Source organism: Diceros bicornis, chromosome 34 (genome assembly GCF_020826845.1).
Source record: "Diceros bicornis minor isolate mBicDic1 chromosome 34, mDicBic1.mat.cur, whole genome shotgun sequence".
Classification (NCBI taxonomy): Eukaryota; Metazoa; Chordata; class Mammalia; order Perissodactyla; family Rhinocerotidae; genus Diceros; species Diceros bicornis.
Window position 1 is genome coordinate 18,327,946 of NC_080773.1, and position 21,502 is coordinate 18,349,447.

At 54.6% G+C, this 21,502-nt stretch overlaps 1 protein-coding gene across 1 annotated transcript; it reads right to left on the bottom strand.

The window, feature by feature from the left end:
• Nucleotides 1–8,848: 8,848 nt before the first annotated feature.
• On the bottom strand, nt 8,849–21,181 carry KCNN4 (potassium calcium-activated channel subfamily N member 4). The gene is made up of 9 exons (XM_058529496.1): nt 21,023–21,181; nt 17,211–17,306; nt 15,714–16,153; nt 13,939–14,074; nt 11,876–11,986; nt 11,629–11,747; nt 11,190–11,259; nt 9,834–10,001; nt 8,849–9,409 (listed from the first exon to the last, which is right to left on the bottom strand). Exons 1-8 carry the CDS (start codon nt 21,179–21,181, stop codon nt 9,837–9,839), a joined length of 1,296 nt encoding a protein of 431 aa, XP_058385479.1. The 3' UTR covers nt 8,849–9,409; nt 9,834–9,836.
• Nucleotides 21,182–21,502: the final 321 nt, after the last annotated feature.

Consider the following 21,502-nt stretch of genomic DNA (forward strand, 5'->3'; position numbering starts at 1 on the left):
CGTAGAATGGGGATGATCGCACCTTGTGATGTAACTGACAGAGTTAAATGGATGGAAGTGCCTAGGACAGTGCCTGGTGCATAACAGCACTATATGTTGTTATTTTGTGATTTACGATGATAATGATAGCGACTGATTCTGAGCTGCCTCCTCCCCTCCACGCCACATCCCTGCTGCCATTTTCTGAGCACCGGTGCCAGGGGGAACCATTTCTCCACGCTGCCACAAGCTGGGTGGAGAATCTTGTTGTTGATGGATTCTCCAGAAGATTGGGAGTGTTTAGTGGAAATACACGTGACAGGCCATCTTTGTATTATGCCTGTCAGTGTCCCCTATTAGCGTCTTCATCTCAGTTAGATCATGTCTGTTTTTCTTATCTGAATTTCTCCACCGCAGCTCACCCTCCATGCCAGTGTCACATCTGGGCAACCGTCAGAGGTGGAAACGACTTAAAAATGGAAAAGAAAGGACCTGGTGTTGACCATGGGCTCACTGTACCAGGCTCTGTGTTACATACATCACTGCAACCTTCCCCTTTATTTGTTTAACAGATGCAGAAAATGAGTGAAAGAGAAGGGCCTTACTGAAGGCCACATAGCCAGGAAGCAGCAGGGCCTGGATTCAAACCCCAAGCCTGTCTCACTCCAGGGCGAGCCCACGTTTTTTCCCTGGCACCGGGCAGCCTGCCTAGTGGTGAGTCAGTGGTGGAGTTAAGCACCCAAGAGCTGCCTTTTGTCCTAAATTAGTGGCATAATATGCCATTGCGTGGATGTATCATACTTGAACCATTCCCTATTGATAAACATTTAGGCTCTTTCTGAACTTTTGCTCGTAGAAACATGTGCTGCGGTTAAATCCTTGTACATCTGATTGCATGTGTATAAATAGTTTTATCAGTAGAGCCAGAATTGCTGGGTCAAAGAATACGTGCATTGGGAATTTTGAGAACCATTGCCAAATGATCTGTTCATCTCTTAATTCATTTCTCTGTTCATTTCATTCATTCATTCATATATTGAATGAAAGATGGAACTCGAGTCATCTGCCAGGCACAGCTGTAGGCTGGAGATCCGGTAGTGAAATAGAGGCAGATAGTCTAGTGGGGTAGATGATGTCAGGTTAAAGGTGCTTGGAAGAAGAGAACATCAGGATAAGGGAATTGGGGGTGACAGAGGTCACAGAGAGTGACAGGTGGTCAGGGGAGGCTGCTCTGAGGAGGTGACATTTGAGCAGAGGCCTGAAAGAAGGTAAGGAAGTGAGCTGTGTGAAGATGCTGAAGAACAGAAAGTAGAAAGACCCGGAGGTGGAGGTGGAGTGGGCCTGACTGTTTAAGGGTTGTCAAGGTGACCAGAGTGGCTGGAGCAGAGCGAGGGGAAGAGAGATGGGATTATTTAGGGATGGAGAGACAGAAGGGCTAGGTTACTTAGGGCCTGTAGGCCATGCCATTGGATGGCTGTGAGCAAGGACCAGCGTGTTGTGTTGCATGTTTTATAAAGATTTCTCTAGTGAACACCAAAAATTCCTCACACTGGTTGCCTGTGGAGGTGAGGGTTATAAACAGATGTGGATCAGAGCTGTGAGGAAGCTTTTATGTTTTTGAGCTGTGTGATTATTATCTATGCACAAAGAAAGTTAAATGAAAGCAGTGCCAGTTGCTGTGAGAAGAATGGCCTGCAGCTGGGCAGGAGTTGAAGCAGGAGGTGAGGAAGGTGATGTCCCTGCCCGGGCAAGAGATGATGGTGACTCAGGAAGAGGGTTGTGTGAGAGGAAGCATGAGTCAGGGATGAAAAGTGATGCCTTCTACCAAGATGGGGAGGAGGAGCCTTGCTGGGAAATCGACAAGTTTTGAACTTCTTAACTTTGAGATGTGCATTGGACATCAAGTTAGTGGTCCTAGTTAGGGGGAGAAGCCAGGGTTTGTAGATACAGAATTTTTACTGACTTTTAAAAACATACACAAAGGTTAATATTATGGTATAAAGAACTCCCATGTACCCATTGCCCAGTATGATAGTCATCTACATTTTATTTGTCCTGTTTTCCCCTCCCACATATAAGCACATTTTTCCTGGCATTTCTTTCTTCCTTCCTTTCCTTCCTTCCTTCCTTTCCTTCCTTCCTTCCTCCCTTCCTCCCTTCCCTTCCCTTCCCTTCCCTTCCCTCCCCTCCCCTCCCCTCCCCTTCCCTCCCCTTCCCTTCCCTTCCCTCCCCTCCCCTTCCCTCCCCCCCCCTTCCCTTCCCTTCCCTCCCTCCCTTCCTTCTTTTCTTTCTTTGGTTCTTTCTCAGCTGTCCTGTCATTTTATCAATAACAATAAAAGTATGCTAAATTTTGGAGCCGTTAATATATAGATTAAGATATTTAAAGCCCTGAATTTCACTGAAACCATCTAGGCTGAGCGGATAGAGAGAGCAGAGACGAGCCACGGGGCCTCCCACATTTGGGGATCAGGAAAAGGACCAGCATCTTAGAGAGGGGCTGAGAGGGAGCAGGAGCTTCAGGAGAGGTGATGACCTGGCACCAAGGGAACAAAGGGTTCCAAAGAGAAGGTTGACACCAGATATGTTAACCTGAAAATAAGGTGATGAACTAGGGAGCAGAGATTAGGGGCAGTAGCTGGAGGTGGATGTGGGGTCCACCATGAAAAAAGCATGACTTTTGTGTCCCCGGTCTAACTATGTTAATGGAAATTTCTTGATATAATACAGATTCTATAAGGAGAAGTTAAAATCTTTTTTGGTGAGAGGTAACTTAAATGTGGTAAAGTGCACAAAGAGCACAGATCTTAAAGGTACAGATCAATGAATTTTTATAAACATGCATCTTGTGTAACCATTAACCATGTGAAGATAGAGAACATTTTCAACACTCCAGAAATTTCCCTGTGCCCTTTCCTTGTCGGTTCCCCTACTCCATAAGCAACCACTGATCTGATTCCGGTCCTGCTCTTGAACTTCACATAAGTGAAATCTGACAGCAGGTCTTCTGTGTGTCTGGCTTCTTTAGCTCTCTCTGTCTGTGAAAGTCTTCTGTGTTGCATGTAACAGGAGTTTGTTCTGTAAGATCTTTCAAAGGATTTTCTAACAGGTATTTTTCATGCTGGTTATTTTACAATATCTAAAATAAAGACTGAATTTCAATTCCGCGTTTTGCAGTTTGGTGAATACATAGTGAACTTTAAGGATAATGGAGGATCTGAAGTTCCAGCGTTTTTTTGTTATGTTTTGTTTTTAAGCTTATAAACAAGAGAAATTTATTTCTTACAGTTCTGGAGGCTGGAAGTCTGAGAACAGGGTGCCGACAGGGTCAGGTGAGCGGGGTGTTTTTGTTAACTGCCCAGCGTGGGGCCTTCTGCTCGCCGCAAGACATGCTAATAGTCAAGAGGCAAGGTGGTAGGAGAAGAAAAGACTGTTACAGTTTGCTAGCAAGAGGGAAGATGGCCGACTTGTGTTCAAAAGAACCATCTTAAGGGGGCACAAAATCTTACAGCAGTTATATGAGGGAGGGGGTTATGAATGTTGACCTTCTGGTGTTACAGACTGGGAGTCACCACACCAGATCTTTCAGTTTTCACTGATGATGGCTGTCAGCATAGATTCTCTGTTTGGGGGTCATCACATTCCTAAGGAACTCAAAAGAGCAGTTATCATCTTATCGCAGCTGGGAGGTACATGCACAAGCAGGGGTTGTAAAATCTACAGAGCAGTTAGATCTCCTGGAGGGTGCATAGCCAGCTGGGCTAGTTAGTCAGAGGTCATTCAAAGTTACAATAGGGTTTCTTTTCTACAATATGGCTTCCCTCATGTCAACCTTGTCTTGAGCCGGTATCATTTTTAAGATGGGAGAAATTCCAGCATGTTTGTATGCTGATGGGCGTGAACAAGGGAAAATGGACGAGGAGACATGGGAACCGGGTCCTCAAGGACGTGAGGGGGGTGCCGACAGGGTCAAAGTAGAGAGATGGGGTGGAATTGAATTGAAGAAGGACCAGCTCATCCTGGTAAAAGGAAGTTTTACTATTTGACATTCCTCTCCAAATTGTAAAAACCATTCTCCTGGTTTTTATATGTTGGCAGCTGTTTTGCATAGCATAAAAGCTCAAAACAGGTCTTCAGACTGCCCATCTGGTCTTGATGTCCATGATACGTCTTGCTTTATGGACCTTAATAAAGAACTGGATGAACACTGGCGATGTTTGTTCTAAGTGGATGGGGCAGCAGGGGGAGGAGAGTGGTGGGCAGTTAAGATAAAGAATGTTTGAGAAGGAAGAGGAGCCCCACGGCAGGAGCAACTGTGATACTGCTATTTATAGTAAAGATATATTTGGTCTTTGTCCCCCATTTTTGGCACAGAGTTCCTAAAACCCTTGGAATTTCCTGTGATAAGAGCGATAAAGGTGTCTTTTGTTATGTTAATGAGGTGGCCTTTGGAAAGTACCTTGGTAACCTAAGGATGGGGGCTGTTGCCAGGGCACCCAACCAGGTGATTAGAGGGTTGGAACTTTCAGTCCCAACCCCTCTCTACTCCCAACTCTGGGGATGGGGGGAAGGGCTGGAGGTTGAATTAATGGCCAAATAGCCGATGATTTAGTCAATCGTGACTATATAATGAAGCCTCCATAAAAAACCCAGGAGGCTGGGGTTTTGGAGAGTGTCTGGGTTGGTAAAGGGGGAGATGGAGGAAGAGTGGCGCGCTCAGAGAGCACGGAAGCTCAGCGCCCTTTCCCCCTACCTTGCCCTATGGAACTCTTCCTTCTGGCTGTTCCTGAGTTACATGCTTTTATAGGAAACTGATAATCTAGTAAGTAAAATGTTTCTCTGAGCTGCTGTAACAAGTTAATCGAGCTCAAGGAGGGGGTTGTGGGAACCTCTGGTCTAGAGCCAGTCTGCCAGAAGCACGGGTGACAGCCCGCACTTGTGATTGGCATCTGAAGTGCGGGGGGCAGTCTTGTGGAACTGAGCCCTTCGCTTGTGGGATCTGATGCTGTCTCCAGGTAACTAGTGTCAGAATTGATTGAATGGTAGAACACCCAGCTGGTGCCCGAGAATTGCTTGCTGTGGGGAAGACACCCACAAATCAGAACTGGGTACAGAATAGTTAGCAGCCAGGGGTTCTCAGTGCTTTTCCCGTAGACATCTTTGCACGAGTGTTTTTGCCACGTAACTAATTGGCCATAAGGCAATTTTGCCGTAAACGATAAAATCACAAAAAATAAAAGAGACACATTAATTCAAAAGGACTTAACGAAGCGTGAAAAAATGAATAACAAAATTAAAAAGACTTGATTGTGAAATACGAAATATTTGAGTCCATTTAAAATGTGTGTCTGTAGATTCACGGCAGTACTGCCCGAAGAACGGATTTTATTTTGTGTGTGTGGATTGTACCTCACTAAGCATTTGTCTTCGTTCTATGAGAGACATGGGTTCAATTCTGCCCGCTCAAAGAAGAGGCCCTCGGCCCTCTTTTTCTGCTTCAATACAGTGTGTTTCAAAATAAGAAACCAATTCTTGGGGCAGATCATTGTCATTGTCAGCCCAATAAAGCCATCAATAAAGTGTCGCTAACTGGAAGAAATGCCAACTATTTTTTTTGGTTTTGGGGTTTTTTTTTTTTTGGAGGAAGATTGGCCTTGAGCTAACATCTGTTGCCAATCTTCCTGTTTTTCTTTTTTCTCCTCAAAGCCCCAGAACATAGTTGTGTATCCTAGTTGTAGGTTCTTCTAGTTCTTCTGTGTGGGAAGCCACCTCAGCATGGCTTGACGAGCAGTCGGTAGGTCCGTGCCCGGGATCCGAACCAGCGAACCCCAGGCCGCAGAAGCGGAATGCGAGAACTTAACTGCTGTGCCACGGGGCAGGCCCCTATGCCAACTATTTTAACACTACCACCACCGTATCTACAGGTCACTGTGTAGACCATTATGAGGGCTAGCTAAGATTTATAGCATATAAAAATGGGAGTAACTGTGAGAACTTTGTCAATGGAGAAGTGAAACCAATCTGGAAAAAAAATAAAAACTGTCAGCCAGTTTTTTTTTTTTTTTTATCTTTTATGGTGGTTGATTCGTCAATGGAGAAATGAAGCCCCCCCGCCCCCCCCAAAAAAAACCCAAACTGGTAACCAGTTATTTCTTTATCTTTTACAGCAAAATTGCCATACAGCCAGTTAGTTCAACTGCACAAATGGTTACAACAAAGACAAGGCAGAAGACACGGCAACCAGGACAGGGAGGGGGATGAGTGGGGTAGGAGTGGGGCCAGAGCCTGAAGAGCCCCCCCAGGTGAGGCCTGTGGGTGTATTAAGACAGTGGAACACTCCTCTGCAATGAAAAAGAATGAGCATCTGGATGGACCTCACAGCCACTGCAGAGCCCAAGAAGCAAATACACACCGGCGCGAGCTGCAGGGACTCGTTCAAAGTTCAAAGTCGGGCAAACGGAATCAAGATAGAGGTCAGGATGGTGGTTACTGGGAACAGAGGAGGGTATTGGCTGCGAGGGACATGAGAGCTTTTAGGGGCCTGGAAACTTCTCACTTGACCTAAGTGGTGGCTACTTGGTAAATGCGCTTGTAAAAATTCATTGAGACTGCACTTAAAATTTGTGTACTTTATGTAAAACAGAGCTCAATAAAAGAAAAAATAAGCTAGGCTTAGAAGCTAGGTTTGACCGAATGGTAGGTGGGAGCCATGGAGGGGTTTTGAGCAAGGGAAGGGCCCAGTCAGGTCTGGGTGTCAGAATGGTCCTCAGGGTCTATGGGAGTGTGGTGCATGGAAGGGAAGAGGCCAGAGCCTGGCCCTGCCTCTGCTCCCCTCTGGCCCTCTAACCCTGGTAAGCCCCCACCCCTCTCTCGACCTCTCGTGGGAGTAGATGCAAAACAGAAATAGGAGAGGGAAGTAGCCAAAATCACTGTGAGACTGAGCCCCTCCAGGACAGAGCCCTCTGACTCATGCCTGTGGTCCCAGCCCCTGGCGCAGGGCCTTCAGGAAGTGCTGAGTCTGTGAGATGGGGTGCAGAAACTACCAGGAGGGGGCATCAGGACCCGCGCCCCACAGAGGATGTGGGCGGGGAGGAGGGGCAGACCTGAGGTATTTCAGAACAGACCTCTCACATGTTCTCTTGGTTTCGTAGTCAAACGCCCCTCTAACCACTCTCTGCCTTGTCTCAGCGGAAACCCACATGTGGAAGGTGAGGAGCTTCGGGCCACCCCGGGTATTCAGTGTGTTCATTCAGTGATAGTCACTGAGGCCCTGCATGTGACACTGCACACACAACAGAGGACGAGAACGAAGACTCAGTGTCATGATCTCCAAGCATGTGAAAGGGCCAGCTGGCTGAGTGTGGGGCTCAAATCCCAGCTCCCCCACCTCTTTGCTGTGGCTTTGGCCAGGTTTCTTAATCTCTCTGTGCCTCAGTTTCCTCATCTGTAAAATGAGACCAACAGTACCCACGTTGCCTCCTTTTGTAGAGATTTTGTGAGGTCATTTATATGAAGGGCTTAACATGGCGCTTTGTGCAATAAATATTATTGTGAGAGAGACAGGTTTATGGGGCTGTGGGAGCGTCAGGGAGGGCTTCCTGGAGGAGGAGACATCTATCTAAGCCAAGGCCTAGAGGAGGAGGAGGAAAGAGTTTGCCAGCTGAAGAGGGGTGGGATGAGGAAAGAGTGGTCCCAGAGGAATGAGTTTCAGGGACGTGGCAACACTTCGGGGAAGGCGTCCTGCAGGGGAGGGAGTTGGCAGTGTCTTCAGAGGTCCGGTCGAGTTCCCGTCTCCCTTACTCCCCAGGTGGGTTGGTGTGCAGAGGAAGAGCAGTCTGGGCAGTGGGTGGTGCAGGCCCCAGATTAGCTCTCAGGGCTGAGGGGCGAGGCTGGCTGCGGATTTGGAGGGAAATCCAAAGATAGCTCAGCAGAGGAGGATGACTCCCAGCCTGGGCTTCCCCGCGAATCTGCGGAAGCAGGATGAATCAGCCTCTCGGAGTGGAGCAGGCTCTGTGGGAAGTGAGACCCAGGTTCAAGGCCAGTCTGCCTCTGACTCACCTCTGGCAGCACAGAGAGGGAGGGCTCAGCAGTGGGGTGGGCTGGGTGTGAATCCGGGCCCTGCAGCTTGGGGCCCAGCTCCTCTTGAAACCTCAGTTTCTGTATCTGTCCGGTGGGGGGGTTGTGGTGATAAATAAAAAGGGAGCACAAACGGGGTGTACGTGGGACCTCTGGAAGCCCCCTTCCCATTTCTCTCCTGAAAGCCCCCTTCCCATTTCTCTCCTGAAAGACCCCTTCCCTTTTCCTGTCTGAGGCCTAGCAGATGTGAAGTGGGTACATGGGATGGTTTGGGTTTCCTGTTAGTCTCCTAATGGGTGAATTGTCACCTGGGTTCTGGTGAGATGTGAGTAGACGGGAAAGAGCAGCCACGCACTGTGTCTGAAAGTCAATAGCAATAATAAAAATGATTAAATATCTTGTGTATTTGGTTCTTAATAAATGCCCAACCCTCTGTGTCACTCCCTGTTTTAATCTTCACAGCAGTTCCATGGGGAGGTGGCCCCATTTTACAGGTGAGGTAAAATGTTCAGAGAGGTGAAGCCACTTGCCCTAAGCCACACAGCCTGTGGATGGCAGAGCTAGAATTTGGACCCCGATCTGCCTGAATTCAAAGCCCTTGCTCTTAGCTTCAGATCCGGGGTGAGGGGACAGTCATCGAGGACTCCTTAGCCTACAGGCCTGGGAGGGCACTTAGGGGAGGCCCCTGTTTTACAGATGGGGAAACTGAGGTTCAAGCAGGGCAAGGGCCTTCCACTGGATGACCTGCCTGTTTGGAGTGTGGATATGTTTAGAAAGAAACAGCAACTTCTGGCTTTAACATTTATTACAAAGTATAAGAGCAGAGTTTGGTGAGCTGCACCCTCCTCCACCTCCTGCCCACCAGGTGTTCTCTGCAGCTCTGGAAAAATGGTGTCCTCCTTGCTCTTCCGCCAGGGGGCGCCGCCTCCTGCCTCGTCCCAGCCTCAGGCCTGGTCCTGCAGCTCTGCCATCCAGCCGTAACTGAGGCACCCCAGGATCCTAGACTCTTGGTGCCCAGTCCCCTCCTCCTCTGGGTCCCAGGAGTCCCAACCCCCAGGCACCTCTTCTAACTGAAAGCTGGAGGTCGCCTATAGCAGCATAGTGAGGATGTTTTTGTCGAGGGTATGTGGGGTAGTGGGGACCGTTTTCCCATTTGGGGTCCCGGGGGGTGGCTACGGCGTCCCTTCTTCAGCCATGTCCCCACCAGCAGCCATCAGCAAGTCAGCCTACTCCAACGTGAGGCCCCCTTCGCTCCTCTCACTTGAGGTGCCTTATTCATGGGGCTGGGGCACTAGTAGCAGGGAGAATGTCCTTGACCTCAATCCTGGGGAAAGTCCTGGTTCTTCCTCCATGGGTCCTGGGGAGACAAACAGATGGATGGACAGGCAGGCCATAGGGAGAGGGAGAGTGGGGACACCGGGGTGGAGACAGGTAGAAACCCGTGGACAGAGGAGGAAGGAAGAGGGTAGGTGTGTGGGCACTAAGAGACCGGCGTGCAGACAGGCATTTGGACAGAGCTCAGAGACAGGCAGAGAGAGACCGAGACCAAGCAGAGAAGAGGAAGAGGGAGAGAGGTATTGAGGGTCAGCGAAGCGGAGGAAGAACGTTTCCCCCCCTGCTACTCTGGCCCGACCTTGGAGTCCTTTCCTCCAGACAGCCAGAGCGGACGAGAAAGGGTGGCCTTGTCTCCAGGCCCCACCCACCCCATTAGCCACATGGGGTGCTGGCTACAGGCGCCCTTCCTCCAGAATGCTTTCCTTCCCAAGTCCCAGCCCTCTTACCAGCTACGTGGCCTCCTGGCTGGCTTCTGGAAGCTGCCGCGGCCCCAGGGCAGTGCTAAGCAGCTCGGTCAGCGTGTCCAGCTTCCCTGCCAGTGCGTCGATCCGCTTCTCCAGGGCCTGGTGTGAGCTGCTCAGACCCAGCTGCAGGTCACACAGGATCATGTGCATCTGGGCAGAGAAAGAGTCGGAGGTATCAGGGCCTGGGGTGCACCCCTCCCTGTCCCGTGGAGTAAGGCGGTGGAACCAACATTGACTAAATCCTTACAGGCCCTCGAGGATGATCTTCAATGATAAGTTATCATTTACTGACCACCTGCCACAACCTAGCTACTTGGCCAGGTGCGTTTCATGTATGATTTAAAACCCTAAAAGCCGTGGGGAGTGAGAATCCTGTTCCCATGTTTACAGCTGAGGAAACTGTGGCCTGGAGCAGTTAATGGACACGCCCAAGGCAACACTAGAACAGGGCCTAGAACACAGTATGTGCTCACGAAATATCTGTGGAGTCGAGGAATGCCTGACTTCACGCTCCACACAGCCCTTCCACGGCCTTCTCCAACTAGGAGTCACGGCCTCACCCTTGACGGTGTGTGAGCTTTCTCTGGGAATTCTTCAGTTCTGTGGTTTTGGCTCCGTAATCTTTGGAAATGATCACCTGCCAATTCTGGCAGATCTAGAGACCTGCCGTGCAGTCTAGGGGCCTGTATGGGTGACTGTGTTTACCATGGCATTGGTGCCAAGGGCCACTGTTTGAGTTGTCGCGGACTAATGAGAAAAAGCAAAGGCACTGTGAGTCGAGCCAAGGGGGCGTGACGTCACCATCTGAGAACTGGCGGCATCAGTGGTCCCAGCAGGAGGTGGGCAAGCTGAGTCACACCTGGGCCAGGCAAGCCTGTGGCCCTGGGCCCCCCCCCACAATAGCAGCAGAGATTGAGTTTTATTGAAATAATATCACCCGTCTCCAGGTCAGGGTGATTAATTTGCATTTTATTGGTTTTGCCATTTATGTTTGAACTTGGTTGGCAAATTTGCTTTGGTTTTATTGTTGTATAAGCGTCATGGTTGGAAGGAATTTTATGTCTGTCCACACGTAAGTAACTTGACAATAAAAGTAATTTAAAACCAAACACTGGACTTCTTTGTACGATTTCTTTTTTTAAGTTTATATGGGATCTGCACCTTACATAAGTTTAAGAAACAATTGCATCGTTCATTCACACATTCATTTATTCAACCACAAACCTGTAATGAATGCCTGTGTGTGCCAGGCCCCTGCCTGGTTCCAGGGCCCAATTTCCCTGCCAGTGGCCCCAACCTCCCTCTTCTTCCAGACCACCCCCCATGGGATCGCAGTACCTTGGAGATGTCCACCATGGAGTTCACTTGTTCCTGGAGCTTTCGGTGTTTCAGCCGCACCTGGCGGAACCTGTGGGAAGACGTGGGGGTCACTTCTACAGGCGTGTTCCCCAGAAGTGGTATGAGCTTGAGGGCCGGATGAGGGAAGGAGAGACCCACGGAGGAGACACAGTACAAAGAGGAAAAGTGGCCAGGGAGTTGGAGGGGTGGGAGGGTGCGGCTGCACCCATGAGCCCACCTCCCTGCTGGAGATCCAGGTACCTAGGGGCACACACACACTGAGTCACTGTGAGGTCCGGGCGGACATCTGGTCAGTGAGACCATATGTGGGAGTCTTGACCTGGGCACACACGCACACGTGAAGTGCAGAGGGGAGGAGACGTGGACACAGGTGCACGTGGGTGTGCCCACACACCCACACACACAGAGCGGCCCTCACCTGTTGATGGCAGCCAGCAGCCTGCGCTGGTGCCTGCGGGCAGCTCCCGAATCCTTCCTGCGTGTGTGTTTATAGAACATCCAGGCTTCTTGCAGCACCCGGGCAGCCGACTCCTTCATCTGGTGGTGGGGGGTGTGGCACAGAGTCAGTGGACATAGACCCCTAGGGTCTGGGAAGAGGGGGGTGGGCCTGGACTCCTGGGTCTTGAAAGAGGGGTGTGCTCTGGGTGCTGGCCGCCCGCCCTCACCTCCTTGGCATACTGGATATCCATCATGAAGTTGTGCACGTGCTTCTCTGCCTTATTAAACTCCAGCTTCCGGGCCACCACGGCCACCAGCAGGGCTGTGCAGCAGACCCCCTGTGGGCACAGCAGGCGCTATGACATGAGGGCTGTGGGGCTCCGGGGGCCAGCCCCGTGCCACCACCTCTCTCTCTCCTTGAACCCCCACAACAGCCACAGAAGGCAGGCACACCTCCCCTAGTTGATGGACAAGGAAACAGGCTCAGGGGGGAGCACGAGGGTCCCAGGGCCTAGAGGGGTGGTGCTGGGATCGGAAATCACGAGTCTGAGACCCAATCCTGTGCGTAGTATTTACACCATCAGACTGTCCTCTTGTGTTAAGAGTATGATTGGAGGAGAGGGAGAAGGGCTGGTCTGGGCGAGGGGCAGACCTCAGGCTCCCCCCTGCTCACACCCAGTCGGCCATCAGGTCACCGAGAGTGTCCCTCCCCCTCCTCCCCACCCCGACAAGCTCTGCCCATCCTCTCCCTCCTGGACTATCTCCAGCCTCCCACTCACCCCACCTGCACCCACCCGGCAATAGCTGATGTGTTTCAGCTCTTGACCACTCAGAACAATTTACTGGCAACAAACATTGGTCCGGGAATGCTTGGGTTCCGAGTCCAGCTCTGAGCAAGTTATTTAATCTCTCAGTGCCTCAGTTTCTTGTCTGTAAAATGGGCATGCTCTCACAGTGTTACTCTGTGGAGTCCATAAGTTAACACCTGGGAAGTGTTGAGAGCAGAGACTGGCAGTGTGCCAAGAGAAGTTAGCTATTGTCATTCCAATGCACTGTGGAACCTCGGCCAGGAGTGGGCTGTGAGCGCTAGTGCAAATCATCACATCTCTCTAAGTCTCAGTTTCTCCTTTTGTCAAATGAAGGAGGAGGCCCCAGGCAGCCCTCAGGGTCGGTGACCCTTTGGGAGTGTTTCCCTGGCTGAGTCTCTGCACCTTTTTCCTAGTCACAAGGACGCACCACTTGCGGGGGGCGGGGGTGTCACATTTCCCCACCTCCACATCCATCCCCTGTGGACCCAGGGCTTGGGCATGCAACATGTCCTTCCTGGGACATCAGGACTGGAGCTGGCAGCTTGAGTCCCTGAGGATGAGGGGAGCCAGATCTCATGGGGAGGTGAAGGCCAAGGCATTCGGTACTGGGTCCTGGAGCTGGATAGGGGCTGGGTGGTGGGAACTGGACGCCTGGGTCTATGAAGGGAAGCGAGTGGATGTCTGGATTCAGGAGGAGGCTGACTGGAGAGGAGGATTGAATCTGGGGCTGGGGAGCCTCTGCCTCATCCTTGAGGGCACAGCAGCTAGGGAGGGGTGGCCAGATGCCTGGGACCAGTTACAATAACAGCCTCCCCAACCCCATGCCTGCCCCATTTACTGAGCATTCACTTTACGTGTTTTAATCCATTGAGTCTTCTCAGGAGCCCCGTGAGGAGTACACTAGTATCAGCATCTCATTTTACACATGAGCAAACAGGCCCAGAGAGATTACATGGCTTGTTCCCAGCTAGGAGCAGAAGCAGGACTTGAACCCAGGCAGCCTGGCCATAGGCATGCTCTTGATGACGAGACTCTACAGCCTGATGGAGGCTGGGAGACTGGATTCCTGGGTCCTAGAGGAGCCTAGAGCTGGGAAACCAGGTGCTTGAGTCTGAGTGCTTGGCGGAGCTTGGTGCTTGGCCGAGTGGCCAGGATGCCTGAGCCTTGATGTGGCCGGGGGCTGATTCCTGGATTCTGGGAGGAAATGCGGCTGGGAAGTCAGGGGTCTGTGTCCTTGAGGAGGATGAGGGCTGGGGTCCTAGGTTCCAGAGAGAGCAAGGACTTAGGGGATGGATTCCTGGGTTTGAAAAGAAAACGGGGCTGAGTGTCTACGTCCTGGAGAGGGAATGAGGCTGTGGGGTTCAGACACTCAAGTCTCTCGGGGATGTCCTTGAGTGCCTTTGTCAGCTGCATGGTTTCCTGGGGCCCAGGGGATAAGCAGTTTGGGATAGGGGTAGGGTCCCTGAGTGGGCTGTACTCACCATGACCCCAGTGCAGAGGCAGATAATCTTGCCCCACATGGTGCTGGGCACCACATCCCCGTAGCCGATGGTCAGGAATGTGATGGGGATCAGCCACAGTGTGTCTGAGAGGTGCCCGGTGGCATTAACGCCCTGCCTATGGGGAAGGGCGGGTTAGTTCTGAAACCCCACCCCAGGGGTTCCCGTGACGTTTGATACCCTCCTTCCTAACACACACCCACAGTCCCAAGAAGCACTCAGAGAAAAAGCCAGTAAATTCTGGGCTTTGGGGAGCCTGCCTGGCCTCCTCTCTGCTGTGTGACCTGGGCAAGATGCTCAACCACTCTGGGCTGTGGGATTTGAACCTGGCTCTGGCCAATTCCGAAGCCTGTTTGGTTTCAGCGAGGCTACCAGGGCTGCTGCATTTGGAGCGTGTGGTTGAGGGGTTGAGAGGGCGCAGAAACCCAGCCCGAACTCCACTTGTCAGACCCTGGCAGGGGGCTGCATCCATGCAGAGGAAGGGGCACCTTTTTCTAATTTCCGCAAAGATGCTGTATGGCCTAGAGGTGGCCCTATGAGGACTAAAGTGGTGGCACCCTAAAAAGCCTTGGCGGGACTCTGCCCTCCTTTCCCCTCACTTCACAGAAGGGGACATTTATGTCCAGCCATGGAGGGGACTGACAATCGGGATTTAATTTTGGCACGCAGACCCTTTGCATCAGGGTGGCTTTATTCATGAGGCCCAGACACCTCAGATCCACTAAATTAGTGTCTGGAGGTGTAGCCTCAATCTGCACTGTGAACAAGCCCCGCCTCCTCATCCCCAGGTGCAGTCAAGTTTGAGGACTTCCGCTTCCCCATCATCCTCCCATTTTTCAGATGAGAAACATGGTGGGAGGAACATTCATTGATCCTGATTCTGACCGATTTCCCAATTTGGAGAACGGATCCTACAAGATGAATGAATTTAAAATCACGAAAGATTACAATTGCCAGGGGGACTTTAAAGATGGTGGAATTTGACACCCATTTTGCAGATGAGGAAAGAGAGGCTCAGAGACGAGAGGTCTCCACCTCCCCTCGAGAATCCTTTGCCAGATGTTCTAACCAGAGGTTCTCCAACTTGAGCCGGCACCAGAAGCCCCCCAACCCATCCCCAGGTAGGTCTGGGTGGGGCCAGAGAATTTGGGTTGACAACAAGTTCCCAGGTGATGCGGCTGGTCCTGGAACCACACTTTGAGAACCAGTGGCTAAGATTACCCCCAATTTCTTTACCTGTGTGAGAGAGATTGAAGTCCTGAAAGGGTACAGGCCCAGAATCAGGTCAGTGTCCAGCAGGCAGCCCTGATTCCCTTCCAGAGCAGCCCCAAATCACCCCCATTCCGGGGTCACCGAGAGCACCCACAGTGCATCTGTGCTAACTGGGAAAAGTGCCCCCTTCCTCCAAGGCAGATGCAACCCTTGGCCAGGCCCCAGCTCCTGGGTTTGGAGACTAGTGCCTGGAAACTGAAGCAGGAGAGGTTTGGAAGCAGGAAGGGAAGGGCTTCCTAGGGTCTGTGTGTGTTCGGGGAGACTGGAGGCTGCAGGTGGAGGAAGGGCTGGGTCTGGCCTGTTGGTTCCTCCCCGCCCCCCCCCACCCCAGTGGATAAGAGCGTGGACAAATCTTAGCCAGGAGGAGGGTGGAGTGTGTGAGCTTTCTCCACTGCCAACCTGCACCACCGTACACGGCGGCCGTGGCTGTCTGCGGCTCCTCCAGATGCTCCAGGTACCCGCCCCCCATCCCCCAGCACCCTCACCTTTCCGCCACCGACAGCACCCAGGCGGTGGTAAGCCAGAGGCCGAGCGTGAGGCAGAGCAGCAGGCGGCCGGGGTGCGTGTTCATGTACAGCTTGGCCACGAACCAGTGGCGGAAGCGGACCTGGTTGAGGGCGCCGATGCTGCGGTAGGACGCGTTGAGCAGGACGCCGCTGCGCAGGAGCACCGCGCGGGGCACCAGGTAGAGGCGCAGCAGCATGGCCAGCGACAGCAGCGCCTCCCCCTGGCTCAGGAAGCCGGGCCAGGACTGCGTCGCCGTCGCCGTCGCGGTCGGCGGCGCCCCGGCACGCTGCGCGCACGGCAGGCCCCGCACCGGCGCCGGGTGCAGCCCGCACACCGCCAGCTCCAGCACGATCTGCGCCACCTGCCGCCCCCTCAGCGCCACGCGCCAGTCCCGGAGCCCGTTGTCCGTCATGAAGAGCTGCGGGGAGGGGACAGACGCGGGGAGCGGGGGGTCACACGAAGGTCTGGCCGCCAGCCTGCTTGAGGAGATAAGGGGGGCGCGCCCATGGGACCGGGAGGGAGGCAGATAGCGCAGGGGCCAGGGGCCAGGGGCTGGGGAGGGTGGGGAAGGAGCAGGACAGGACCTGGGGAAGACATCTCTCCACCTTCTCCCCTCCCTCTTCCCCTGCATTCCACGTCCCCGGAGCCATCTCCTACTCCTGTCTCTGGGGACACACGTCGGCATGGTAACCGGCATACCATTAGCAGTGACAGTAGCTAACATTTCCAGAGCACTTTGGACCGATGGGCACTGCTCTATCCCCTTTACATGTTGTGACTCAGTGAATGCCCACAGCACAGTGAGATGGAGAGCAATAGTACCCCCATTTCATAGATGTGGAAACTGAGGCCCAGGTCTCTCGGGTGGGCAGTGGCACAGCCCAGGACACTTAACTGCTCGAATGACTGCTGTAAAGGATAATAACCCCCATTTGATATGTGAAGGTATGGGGGGAAGAGGGATGGGATGAGAGGGGGAGGGGTGGAGGGTGAATGTCCCAGTGAGACAGGAGACTGGAGGGGGGATATGGGTGGGAAGGGCTACTGAGTCTGGGGGGTTGTGGCAAAGCGGTGGGGGGCTCCGGAGTGGGGAAGGACCTACGGGACCATAGCCGGGATCTCAGGTTCTTTGGGCCTGGAATATAGGTGCAGACTCAAGGATGGAGGACAGAGATCTGGAAGGCTGGGCCTGGAGTGAGGCGGCCTGGGGGCAGATGGACAGAGGCCTGGGGGCAGGAACTTGCAGCATCCGTGAGTGTGCAAGGGGAGAGCAGGGCTGCAGGTGGAGGAAGGACCCGGGCCGCGTGGTGCATCCCATCCCGGCGGGTGAGGGTGTGGACACGTCTCAGGGTGGAGGAACCTCATTACTCAGCCCAGGAGCAGGAGGAGGGTGGAAAGTGTGAGCTGACTCCACGCCAGGGCGTGGCAGGGGCTGGGGGGAACAAGGAAGGGGCTCAGGGTGGGGCCTGCCTTACCTGGACCTCTTTGGCGTGAAAGGCTATGATAAGGCAAAGGAGAAAGAAGGTGGAGATGCTGATCATGCATTTAACCAGGAACAGGTAGAGCGCCCACTGTTGGGAGGGATAGAAAAAGGCGTGAGATGCCAGCTCTCCGCCAGGTCAGTCCCCTCCACCTTCCCCAAACCGCCATCCCTTCTTAATTCCCAATTTCCCAGCTGCCTTCCCCCACCCCCACCGCCAACCCAGTTCCTCTGATATCTCAGTTCTGGGAGAGTCTCAAGACCATCATCTGGTCCCCAGAGAAGAGTGCCCTCTTCCTTCCCAACTGGACAACCAACCCTGTCCTGGATGCCAGCATCCACCCTCCTCCTCAGCTCTTCCCTTAGGACCCACACCCCTGAGAGGAGACCTTGAAACTCACATTCCTTCTTAATTCCTGTCCCCTTCCCCATCAGAAATAGTTCCTCAGTTGTGTGTATGTGTATGGGGGCTGTGTGTCTAGAAACAGACATCTGGCCTCTACAGAGTGCCCCCTCCCCTCCCCTTCCCACCCAGCTGGTCCTGCCCTAGAAAGCAACTTCAAGCCCCTCCCCATTCCTGAGGAGCCTAGAAAGTATCACTCAATCCTCAAGGAATGAATGGACACCCTCCCCTGCTCTCATCCAGGGGGCTAAGGGGCTGAGACCCCAGCCCCCTCCGAGAAAGGCTCCCCAGTCCTGCCACCGGTGTGTCCTCCCCGCCCCCATCCCCAACCTCCTGCCCTGTCTCCTGGCTCTAAGCCCAGAGCAGATCTGGCCGGAAGCACATGGTCTCCAGAAACCACGGAGAAGTTTTTTTTCCCTCTCTTTGTGTGGCAATACCTTGCAGGAATCTAGAATTCTGGAGGGAGGGATGTAGAGGGGACTGGGACTGCTGGATTCCCTAGGAGGTGGTAGGGGTGGGGGTCCCTTCCTGGGGGGTGTTGTCAGGGGGAAGGGGGCCACCTGGTCTGCCAGGCAGAGCTCAGCACCTGTTTCTCCTAAGACGGCAGCCAGCTCCCCTGGCCCGGCCAGGGCCCCGCCTGTGTGCAGGGGAAGAGGGCCAGTTTCCTGTCCCAGGGGGCCTGCCCCCCCACCCCTCCCCAAACAATGGTGCTGTTGTCCCTAGCCCTCCCCCACCCCTTCATCCTTCTATGGCTCCCCATTCCCAGTCTCTTTCTTCAGTTTGTCCCAAAGTCTGCCCTACTAGACACAACCCCCCTCCCCACACTGCAGTCCACTTCTTGGGTGGTCCTCTGCTTTGCCAATTCCTCTTTCCCCCAATCCTGGACCCCTTTCTCTGTGGCTGTACCTCTCTCTCCTCCTGCATCTTTATCTCACTGCGTATGTCTGTCTCTCTGTCTCTCTCAGTCTCTGCCTCTCTGCAGCTCTCCCCCGCCCCCATATCTCTGTCTTGTTCCCCTGCCCTCCCTGGGGTTTCACACCAGCCTCTCCTCCAGCCCTCCTCCCAGGCGAACAGGTGTCTGGGCCCCTGCAAAATGAGTTCGTCAGATTGAGATGGAGGTGGGGGGGGCGACATGGATGTTATCAAGGCAGTCATGGAAAGGGGGCTGAGGAGGACCCCTAGGGTCATGTATTTCAACCCTCACCCCCAGTTTACAGATGGGGAAACTGAGGCTCAGAGAATGGCAGCAGGTTTCTCAGAGTCCCAGTGCTGCAGGCAGCAGCCTGGTAGAGGGAGGGGAGAAATGAGAGGTGAGGAGGTGGAGGGAGGGGGTAGGATAGGAAAACCCCACTGTCCCTTCCCATTTGCCAGGGCTCCCCTGTCCTCGCCTCTGCTGCTAGGCGGGGTGCTGAAGTGTGGGAGCGGCGGGCAGGTCCCGGCCATGCTTCCTGTTGGCATGGGCTTCAGCAGCCCCACCCCCTCAGTGCCCGCTGTCCTCGCCTCGGCCGCCCGGCCAGAGGAGGCCAGCCTGCCCTGATCTTGCATGTGGCTCTTGGTCACTTCAGAGGTGCCCGTCTCCCCTACCCCCAAATCCAAGCCTGAGCCTTCGTCTCCCAGGAATCCTCCCAACCCCATCCTCAAATCTGCGCCTCCCAACCAGCCCAGTTCCACAACCCTTACCCCAGACAGGTCTCCAACCCCTCCTTTCCTGTTGAGCAATTCTGTTCCATCCTCAAGCCACCGATTCCGACCCGCGGCCTCCATCTGTCCCATCACTGCCCTGACCAGGGCTGGAATGTGTCAGGAGCCTGCTCAAACCTGTCCTGGCCCCACCTGTCCTCCCCACTCATACTAGCCTCCAAGTCAGCCCTTTCCCCCAAAGACGCTCTAAGCCTCCTTCTGCAGACCCAGAAGCCTGGGCCCCCAGCCGCTCCTCCCCTGGGACCCAGGAGTCCAGGCCCCAGCACCTCCTCCCTCAGACCCAGGAGTGCATCCCCCAGCCTCTCCTCCCTCAGACCCAGGGGTCCAGGCCCCTAGCCCCTCCTCCCTCAGACCCAGGGGTCCGGGCCCCCCTCCCCTCCTCCCTCAGACCCAGGGGTCCGGGCCCCCAGCCCCTCCTCCCTCAGACCCAGGGGTCCGGGCCCCCCTCCCCTCCTCCCTCAGACCCAGGGGTCCAGGCCCCCAGCCCCTCCTCCCTCAGACTCAGGGGTCCAGGCCCCAGCCCCTCCTCCCTCAGACCCAGAAGTCCAGACTCCCAGACCCTCCTCCCTCAGACCCAGGGGTCCAGGCCCCCAGCCCCTCCTCCCTCAGACCCAGGGGTCCAGGCCCCCAGCCCCTCCTCCCTCAGACCCAGGGGTCCAGGCTGGCTACTATAAACCTACCTCTTCATTATTTCCCAGACTAAACAGCATGTAGATTCTGGAGAAGCTGAGCTTCTTAATGATGGAGATGGGAGGGCAGGGGGTTGTTTTCCATATTCCACCCCCACCCCAGCCAGTTCCTTCTGGTCTCTGCCCTTTGCTGCAGAGGTACTGGGTAAACTTTAGATAAGGACCAAGGAGCCGCCGCCTACTGGAAGAAGTCAGTCTTTCTTCCCACCCTCCCTTCACTGAAGTTGGGGTTACCTCCCCCACAACCTGCTCTTGGGAGACTCAAGAATCTGATCAGCCACCCTTTGGCCTCCAGGGGTCCTGGACCTCCAGCTGTCTAATTGCAACACCTTCAACGACTGACACACTGTGACACCTCTGTCCTTCCTTTTGCAAAGAGGGCCTCCAGCATTTACCTCCCCAGGTCCCAGCAGTCCAGCCTCCAGCCTCCTCCACACTCAGGATCCAGGAGTCCAGGCCCCCAGCCCCTCCTCCCTCAGACCCAGGAGTCCAGGCCCCCAGCCCCTCCTCCCTCAGACCCAGGAGTCCAGACCCCCAGCCCCTCCTCCCTCAGACCCAGGAGTTCAGGCCCCAGCCCCTCCTCCCTCAGACCCAGGGGTCCAGGCCCCCAGCCCCTCCTCCCTCAGACCCAGGGGTCCAGACCCCCAGCCCCTCCTCTCTCAGACCCAGGGGTCCAGGCCCCCAGCCCCTCCTCCCTCAGACCCAGGGGTCCAGGCCCCCAGCCCCTCCTCCCTCAGACCCAGGGGTCCAGGCCCCCAGCCCCTCCTCCCTCAGACCCAGGGGTCCAGACCCCCAGCCCCTCCTCCCTCAGACCCAGGGGTCCAGACCCCCAGCCCCTCCTCCCTCAGACCCAGGGGTCCAGGCCCCCAGCCCCTCCTCCCTCAGACCCAGGGGTCCAGACCCCCAGCCCCTCCTCCCTCAGACCCAGGGGTCCAGACCCCCAGCCCCTCCTCCCTCAGACCCAGGAGTCTCAGCCCCCAGCCTCCTGTGGCCCAGGATAAGGGCTCCACTCACCGAGCACCCCCCGAACCACAGCATCTCCGCGTGTAGTACCATGAGTCCGATGCCGAGTCCCGCCAGTACCAGTGCCCAGCCGGCCAGCCACTTCTCCTGCTCTAGCAGGCGCTTTCGCCGCCGCAGGGCCCCCAGGCCCGGCACCAGCTCCCCGCCCATGGCCCCGGGGGGCTTGGGGCTCAGCCAGCTTCCTGCCCAGAGTCCCCCACCTCGCAGCAGGCAAAGGCCAGCCACTGTGGCTTGCAGGTCATCGGCCTGCTCTGCACGCTGGCTCTGGGACTCTTGGTTTGAGGCACAGCGGAGCCTGTGCCCTCTGGGGGGTGGTGACCGCTGGGCAGGGCGGGGAGGGGCAGGGGAGGCCTCTGGGCAGAGGGGAGGCTCCCCAACCCCCCTTCTCAGACTAAGGAGGGGCTGGGGTGTGTCTTGGGGCAGAGCAAGGAAGAGGCGTGCATCCACGTGGATAAAGACACACACTGACAC